This window comes from Elgaria multicarinata, chromosome 2 (genome assembly GCF_023053635.1).
Source record: "Elgaria multicarinata webbii isolate HBS135686 ecotype San Diego chromosome 2, rElgMul1.1.pri, whole genome shotgun sequence".
Lineage (NCBI taxonomy): Eukaryota > Metazoa > Chordata > Lepidosauria > Squamata > Anguidae > Elgaria > Elgaria multicarinata.
The window spans coordinates 28,368,569-28,377,723 of record NC_086172.1 but is presented as its reverse complement, the minus strand read 5'-3'; the positions used below and the strand labels follow the sequence as shown (position 1 = coordinate 28,377,723).

The window sequence follows — 9,155 nt, the reverse complement described above, 5'->3', positions numbered from 1 at the left end:
TCCTTCCAGCTCCTCTGCAGGCAAAACTAGGGAAAGCTTCGTGACTACTACCGCTTCTCCTTCACCAGCAGGCGGCTCTTGGGTCTCCACCGTGCCCACAATTGCAAGCACGCCGAAGGAAAACCTCGGGTCGCTCTTGCAAAACGTTCTCGGAGAACACGCGTCGTTTCCCGCTCCTCCTCCTCCTTTCCCCGCCTTGTCTTTTGGACGCGGGCACTGGACAGGGTAGCTTTCTTGTCACCCAAGGCGCAGCAGCAAATCGGATAGCGGAGGGGTGAGCCTGGGCTGGGCTAGCCGGACGCTCGGGTGATCTCTGCCTTCGGCCAAGCGGCGTTATCAGCCGAGGAAAGAGCAGGATGCCGGGGACGCTACTGGGGCTAGGAAGAAGGGGCTTCCTTTTCGCTCCCGGGGCTAAGCGCCTCTCCCTGAACTCGCAGCCGACGTCTAAGGAGCCACGTCCCAACGAGGCCTTGTGGACGCTCCTTTCTGCCGCCCTGCTCTAACGTAAGAACCTGGAGTCCTAAAGGTGGGGAACTTAGAGGCTAGGGAGGGAGGCAGAAATACATCAATTAAAGGGAGTCCTTTGTGCAGACCCGTCAACAGCAGTTCTCGAGACGCCCCCCAAGGAGGGAGGGAGGGAGGCTGGCTGGCTTTAGCAGCAAGGGTTGCAAACGGAATGGTGCGCCTACATGCTGGGATCAGGATGCGCAGGGCGGGAAAAGGGCTCGAGGCGGGTGCCTCGTGGAATCCGTGCATATGGAAAGGAGGTGATCAGGACAGAGAAGGGGTCGCCCAGGTTGGGAAGAAGGGAGGATAAAGAGAGGTGTGAGGAGTTGTGGGCTTCACTCGCGATCCTGAAATTGAGGTGGATCTGAGATGGAGAGTCATTCACACAAGCAGTCACTTGGGGTTTAAGCAGACTCCTAAAGTGCTTCTTTTGTGAAGGTGAAGGCCTAGTTCTCGCTGAGGTGGAAAAGCCTGTGCCTGGGTTGTAGCTCTTCAGACGATAGATGGGGCTCACGTGATTGAAATATATTTAAACACAGAAATCTAGACACTGTGGAGAAGGCTTCTAGCATTGACTTCTGTCTGACATGCTAGTTTTCTGCGTGTAGGAAAATTTTCGTGAGAGACAATTTTGGGAGAGAATTCCATCATGCGATTCCCCTCTTGATGTGCAGTGCAGCCTAGATATAGGTTGATAGCTGCAGTGTGAATGGGACCTAAGGAGACCCATATTATGCACGCTGAGGGTATTAAATATAAGAGAAAATATACCCGGCCAGGCATATACTGAGAGAATTTCCCCCCATGCTTATGTATGCTGTGTGTTGTCCTCCCACACACACGTCATTCTTATCAGAACCAAACCCCCCCCTTCAGATTACAAGTAGGGAAGTAAATATAATAAAACTTAAGTTCTAACATTTAGATTTTATACTTCTGTTACAAATTACTTTAAAATAAAGTCATTGGATGCATTCTGGAGAAATGCTTAAGACTTCTGGAAAACGTGCTTAAGACAGACCAAAGTCGATTAGGTTTGAGTGCTAGTCATTGCCTTAATTTCAAAGGAAATTCCATTGTTTTTCTCTAGATTATGTCCAAATTAAGTATTAAATGTAATGGTTTGGGGGAAGTATCTGAGGTATCCCATATCGGTCCCACCGATACCCTTTTGCAAGTGGCACCCACTGCTTGCGATACGGAGATGTAGCATTTCGGCAAACAACCAAAAAACACTTATTTCTGGAATGGGGCAGGCCAGCAAAGTTTGCATAAGGCACCACCATGTAAGCACATTAGGAATGAAGGGAGGTTCCGTTACATGGACTTAATAGTGGTTGTGCAAAAGGTTTCCATATGAATAGCAGGGTCCTGTTTTATTTTGTTTTAAAACTTATAGGATCAAGTATTGCAAAAAAAATAAAAAAAAAATGCTCAAGGCAAGTTAATAGGCCTCATCTCATTCTTTCACATATAAAGTTTTCTTATTTCCATTTTATGGATGGAACTGCCCAATTGGTCCATAGTTCATAGCTAGGTGCTTCAAGCCTTTTTGTACAGCTAGGTTGTAGCTCTTCAGACGCTACTGAATAGCTTGTTGGTTCAAGATGAAAGCAGCACACTATTTCCTTTTTATGTTTATTCAGTGTTGATTAGACTGCAGGAACTACAATTGTACAGATGCTGTGCTTTAGTAAAATCAATCTACTACCTTTGGCAGTAAGAAGGAGCAGGTTATAGCATGAATGAGTCTTTATTGGTTGGTTCTTCATTCACTGTATGGTTATACAATTAACTTTGGTCAGTGTTTTGGTGACTTGTTAAAAACTTAATTAAAATGTTCTTTCTTTTGTCTTCAAGGGATGACTCTTGTAGTTGAAGTGTTGATAAGCATGTCATCATGATGGCACGCAAACAGGCTGGAAAGTGGGCGAAGTATGGTAAAAGGTACTGTGGAGACTGGGAAGGAGAGGCTGGCTTAAAAGACTGGGTTCGAAGAGTACCAGGAGATGACTCAAAAGCAGCATGCAGATACTGTATATGTGAAATCAGAGCTCACCATAGTGATCTTGTTGCACACAGTAAAACAAAGAAACATAAGAAGCATGTTGCTTTGCTTTCACAGCCTTCACACAATGCGGAAAAACATCCATTTGAGTTTGATATGCGGCACTCGTTGCAACTTGAAAAGCAAGTTTCTTTTGAAGCGGAGCAAGACTCGTTTGATGAATTCAAGCATACAGAAATGGATGAATCTGTAAACGTGTGTGCTCTGAAACTGGCAGCACATATAGCTTGCCACATGAGCATTTTTACTGTAGATCACCTTGGATGTATTATTGGTGGAATAGCAGAGAAAGACATAAGCCTTCATAGGACAAAGTGCTCAACAATTATTAGAGATATTATAGGTCCTACTGTTCATACGGAGCTTCTTCGGGACATTGGCAATGGATACTACTCGTTGATCATTGATGAAAGTTTGGATGTGTCCTCCCAGAAACAACTGTGTTTGATGGTGAGATACTTCAGCAACAAGCTTAAATGCATTGTATCCTCCTTTGTGGGGATAATTACTTTGACGGCAAGTGATTCTGATTTAATCACGGAAGCCCTCTTATCATTCCTAAATGAAAATAAACTGAACATAAAGAAGTGCGTTGGCATTGCTGCTGATGGTCTCAGTGCAAGTATATGTGGCCATAAAAATTCACTCCTTAAGAAATTTTATGAACTCAATCCTTGCGGTGTCTTTATTAAGTGCATATGTCACTCCCTCTATCTATGCTTATCAAGAGCTATAGATGTGCTTCCCCTGAACTTAGAATATATGATTTCACAGACTTATTTGTGGTTTTCTCACAACACATTTCACCAGAAACGGTACTCTGAGTTGTATGCCGCAATCAACGTTGGAGAGAATGCACTGAAAATGCTGCAATTTACTGACACACGATGGCTTTCCATTAGCCCTTGCATTAATAGAATACTTAGCCAGTATGATACTTTGAGGCTGCATTTTCAGTCTGTAAAAGACAATGAAAAGGACTACAGTGCTGAGCTCCTCTATCAAATGTACTCTGAGCCTGTTAACAGACTTTATCTTGTTTTTCTTCAGCCTCTTGTCCAAGAAGCAAATAGGATCAGTAAGTTATTTCTCTTGGAAACTGTTAATCCAGTTAAAGTAATTACTGAGTTAGTGATGTTCTATCAGATTCTATTACAAAGAATTGTGAAACCTTCTGCCTTTCCAACGTGGTCATCCATAATGAACTATGATTTGCGAAGCAAGCGAAACTACCTGCCCCTCTCAGAAGTTAATCTTGGGCAAGTGTTTCTCTCAGAATTAGTAGATGCCAAACTTCCTTCTCAAATTGTAGAGGTCATTCAAATGAAGTGTCGGGATTGTGTTCTTGAGCTTGTAAACCAAATAAAGATTCGCTTGCCCCCAAATGTACATCATCTTGAATCACTCAGTACGCTTAATCCTTCAGTGGTTCTGAGTCCTCTAAGACCTGCGTTCTTAACTTTATCGTTTCTGTCCTTATATCGAGGAGATCATTTGAAACTGGAACAGCAATGGAGAAATCTAGATACAGTTTCTTGGACAAATACAGAAGATAGCCAGATAGAACAATTCTGGGTAGAAGTTGCAAAACACACTGATGAAGTGGGCGATAAAGATTTCGTTGAGCTAGGATTATTCGCCCTTGCACTTCTCACCTTGCCTTTCAGCAGTGCAGCAGTGGAAGGCACAGTTTCACAAATGAATCTGATTAAACACAAGTTAAAGAATAGGCTGCAGGACAGCCTGCTTGAAAACATCCTAAGGATCAGAGCCTATATGCACAGAAATAAGATTTGCTGCAATCAGTTCCAACCATCCAAAGAGATGATTTCTTTGTTCAGTAGTGAATTTTATGCTGTGGCTAATAGCAAGGATAATACACAAGGCTACGATGATATATTTTGAAAACCATGTAAATGCAGAGGATTCTTAAGGTACAAGAGCACTGATTGACTTGTAGTTGTACTGTTTGCCTTCCTTGACATTTTCTCACTGTTGAATTCTGTTTTTAGTGTCTGTCTCAATCAGTTTTTCAATTCTGTAATTTTAATTGAAACTTTCTGTTTATTACTGAACAAGTAGCAAATTACATTTATGTAAAGTAAACATATAGCTTATATTTCCCATGCGCTGTGACTTCCATGTGTAATTGTTGCTGAGGTTCATGTTCAAGGCTTGCATTAGCCCAACGGAATGTTTTACTTTCCTCAGCCTTGAATCAGCCAACTGCTATGCCATATCGCAAACTGATTTTGAAATATCTCTCAGTTTCAGAATAATTTAGGGTGCAATCCTATGCATGTTTAGACAGAAAAAGTCCAATTGTAGTACTTTTTTCTGTCTAAACATGCATAGGATTGTGCCCTAAGTTTTGTATGTTATGTGAATGTAGGAACACAGACATAGAACTAGTCACAGTACTTTACATCTTGGCCATCACTTTGTGAAACCCTTTGAACCATCTACAGCTGAGCACTACAGTAAGACGTCCAATTCAGTGATGAGAGAAAAACCCTAAAATAAGCATGCTAAACTTGGTTTGCTTAGGGCACAATCCTATTCATGTTTAGACAGAAAAAAATACTACAACTCCCAGCATTCCAGCCAGTAGTGCTGGGTAGGGAATGCAAGGAGTTGTAAGGCTTTTTCCGTCTAAACGTGTGGGATTGTATCTTTACTTTATCTCTGCTTAGTGAGTAGTGAATGTTGATAAAAAGCTTCATAAACAACTACCTTCATAACTTACTTCATAAACAACTAATCAAAGAAATATGGTAGAAAACTTATATTAAGCAAAGTTTGAAGTGCATCAATGTGAGCCTGCTACATTGTTCAGGGTCCCCATATCTTTACCCTTAAAATAATGCTGTTCTTTAAGAATCCATTAATCTGTGTTGGTAATGCCTAGTAAACCTTTAAAGTGGGCAGGCCTGGAATACGTTAGACACTAATGTTTGAAGAAAGGACTTCAAATCTTGAGGTCAAGTCTACATGTTGAATAGACATGTAATTTTCTAGCTATCAGTATCATATTAAGTGCCTGGAATTTTTCTATTCCTTGTATCCAGGAGTTTGTAAACAATTGCTAAATTGAAGCTTTGCTAGACAAATGTCAAAATAATTTTGGGGTATTGATGTTGAACATAGTTAATCACCAATAATAATCTGCTAGCAACTCATAAATTAAAATCCTTTACCAAAAATTCGCTATTACCATGAATATTCAACAGAATGAAACATTTGAGAAGTATATACATAGGGCAGTATCCAGTTAGACACTGCCGCTAATGTAAATGATGTTGCATTTGCATAAGGGACCCCTAGCCCAACACCAATAGCATTTCCTGACATGACAGGTTTTCCAGGGAAACATGTTATGCCAGCAAATGCTATTGGCATTTTGGTAGACCTAGTCCAACGTAATTTACATTAATGGTACTGTCAAAATGATTCTGCCCAATGTGATTAGAGGACCAGAAAAGAAAAGGACTGGCAGTTTGGAATGAATGTTTTCTTTTTTATATACTTTAAACATACTGATACAAATCTAAATGAATAAGTTATTTTTTAATATTGTGAATAACTGTTAGGCTGCTGATTTAGTACATCCCTAATAAGCATACTTACCTGGGAGTTAGTTCTGTTGTTTGGGACTTCTGAATGAATATGTTTAATATCTGATTGTAGTTGACAACTGAAAAATCTTTATAAGGAGAAATTGTTAGGTTTAGAATACAAATTTGCAAGAGGTTTTTGGAATAAGATGTAGAGTTTATTTTTCTCATATTTGCATTTTAGTTAGGTTTATTAACATGTAATTGAGGACTCTCATTCATTCCTTAACACACACAACTGCTAGCTACAATCCTTAAACTTCATAGTCAGAAATTCTGGAGTAGCTCAAACTGACTTCAGTTGAACAATCTTGAGATTATTTTAGATGAAGTAATTTGAGAAGCATACTTATAATAGGTCATAATTAAAACTTGCTTATGATTTACAACCTTACCCCTTGGTCCTAAACATAATTACTTGAAAGTTCCCTTGAATGCAATGGATTGGATTCAGACTTGCTTAGAATAGATCCAATTTAGATCAATGGGACTTCAGTTAGTTATGACTAACTTGTCCAGTTGGTTTCAGTGGTTCTGCTCTAAGTATGACTAATAGTGCATTCCTATGCATCTGACTGAGTTCAGTTTGGGCTTACTACTAGGTAAGTTTGTATAGGGTTGCAGCCTATGTCTGAATCCACTCCTGTGACATTTGCTTTTAAGCAGTGGAGGCTGGTGGCTCTGATATTAGTGGGGTGGTGAATCCGCTCCAAGTTTCAGTCAGAACCAGTCAAATTCTGAAGGTGCAATCTGAAGTGTGGAAACATCTCGGTTAGCTCCTTTAGAGTCCTGACAGAAATCGGGTGGATGCAATGCCCCACTGACATTGATGCTACCAGCCTCCACTGCTTTTAATTAACTGTGTTTAGTATTGTTGCCTTGGTGTAGCAATTATTTTCTCTTTGTTGCCCTCTATTCAATAATACCTCTAGAATTTGGTATCTGTAAGCATTGTAAAGAAAACAAAATAAAACTGAAAAATGCAGCTATATTTTCTTAAAACAATAATAATTAAGTACATGTAAACCTTACAGATTCTGAAAAATGAATTTGTATACATCAATGATTTTACGAACTGGCAATTTTTAATCAACTCATCTAATTCTTATTTATCAATATGCAATTGTGAGAGCACAGTCTAAAAATAAAGGAATCTAGCTATATTCTAACTTGAACCAATGTTTAATATATATACTACATTATTTTTGTAATAAATTTTCTATTGTTGTTAAATTGGTATTTCCTGACGTTTGTCAATTAAGAAAGAATCCTAAGTCCACTGTGTACCCTGTGTTTCCAGAAATAAGCAGGAGTGGGTCCCAATGCTTTTGAATGACAATTAATTTCTCAAGGGAAACATAATATATGAATGTGTGTTCACACTTACATAAGTACCCAAGCTTGTGACATAAGAATCCAATTAATGCAGTGTCTAGTTTAGCCACTCATTGCTAAACATAGAACAGGTATCTGGAAGATAACCTACAGATTAAGTGAAAACTTTCCTTAACATTAAGAAGCAGATGTGATATAACCTGTTTTCAGCAATGGTAACTGCCATTTCCTTTGCATAGGATGGAAGCTTGTGATAGTCTTGAATTATTTAGAGGTTATATGGAGCCAAGATTTCACCTTGAAACTTCAATCTTGGAAAAAGCCTGATCTGGTATTAGTTGGATTATACAAGTACTGCTTAGATTTCACCAGAATGTCTAAATTCTGCCTCAGGCTATGAAAATACTGTACACTGTTTTAATTTGTATTTACATCCTTATCTCAAGGAATGAGTGGGTTACATAGTTTAAAATATGCTGTTTACTGTTCTTAATTTATTTCACTTCAGCTAAGTAAGTTGAGATCAGGAATGTGATTGAAACTTTGTTAGAGCAGTGCAGAGTTCTGAGCTGCATAAAATTTATGCACACTATTGGGGTTACACAAAAGGCCTTCATGTGCACAGGACTTGACTAATAATTCTTACTGAATTTAATTTAATAGATACCCTAAGCCAGCTAAGCTAGAATCTTACATAAAACATAGTGCCTTTGGTCTTTAACTGGCTTATTTCCCTATAACTAGGACTTAAAATAATAATTAAAAAATTAGAATGGTAATAAAAAAGAATGGTAAAAGAAGCTATTCCTCAGCACGTGTGTGACAGCAACAGTTGCAAAACTACACAAGTTCATTATCTCATGGATTCCCTTTCCACATTTACAGCAGGGGTAGCATTGCACATTGGCAGTGCAATTCTATACATGTCTACTTCAGAAGCAAGTTCCATTGAGTTCAATGGGGCTTGTTCATAGGTAAGTGGCTACAGGATTGCAGCTTTTAGAGTTGTTAGTTGTGCACTTAAGCTGTCAATTGCACCTCTGTTTTACCGTGGAGAAGCAAGTGTGTATCATATAGCTGTATTTGTTAGGAAAACTCGGTAAGGCCCTCCCAACAAATGCATAATGTGTGGATAACTGGGGTTCGAAACTAATTTGTGTTATCACAGAAAAGATTGGGCCCCAAGAGCTGACAAAAGTAATTTATTTTAAGATTGCTGTATTGGAAAAACTGAACCAAACACCAAGGGCAACGACTCGCCCTTCTCTGTATGTTAGCGTGAAATAAAAAAAGACTGTTTCTACATGAAAACGGGGGAGGGGGGAAGGAAGCGAGAAAATGGCATTGACATTCTTCACATCCCCCACCAGTATTGCTGGTTTTTCGAGCTGTGCGGCTTAACGGAGCCCATGAGTGACATTCCTTTCGGCCAATCGGGCGCCAATTTTAACTTCCACGCGCCTAAGGGCCCTTATATAACCCCCTGCTCTAGCCTTGTGACTGCGCGCGGTCCCGCGAGCAACAAACGCGTCGCCTGCGCGAGCTCGGTAAATCACGTGCTGAGGAAGGTTGGGGCGGGGGGGGGGGAGGAAGAGGGTGTGAGGAGGCGAAAAGGGGCGTGTAAGGAGTAG

General features: G+C 40.0%; 1 protein-coding gene across 1 annotated transcript; it reads left to right on the top strand.

Moving 5' to 3' along the window:
• The first annotated feature begins 355 nt into the window (after positions 1–355).
• Positions 356–5,129, top strand: LOC134392146 (uncharacterized). The gene is made up of 2 exons (XM_063116213.1): positions 356–504; positions 2,368–5,129. Exon 2 carries the CDS (start codon positions 2,408–2,410, stop codon positions 4,478–4,480), a length of 2,073 nt encoding a protein of 690 aa, XP_062972283.1. The 5' UTR covers positions 356–504; positions 2,368–2,407; the 3' UTR covers positions 4,481–5,129.
• The last annotated feature ends 4,026 nt before the right edge of the window (positions 5,130–9,155 follow it).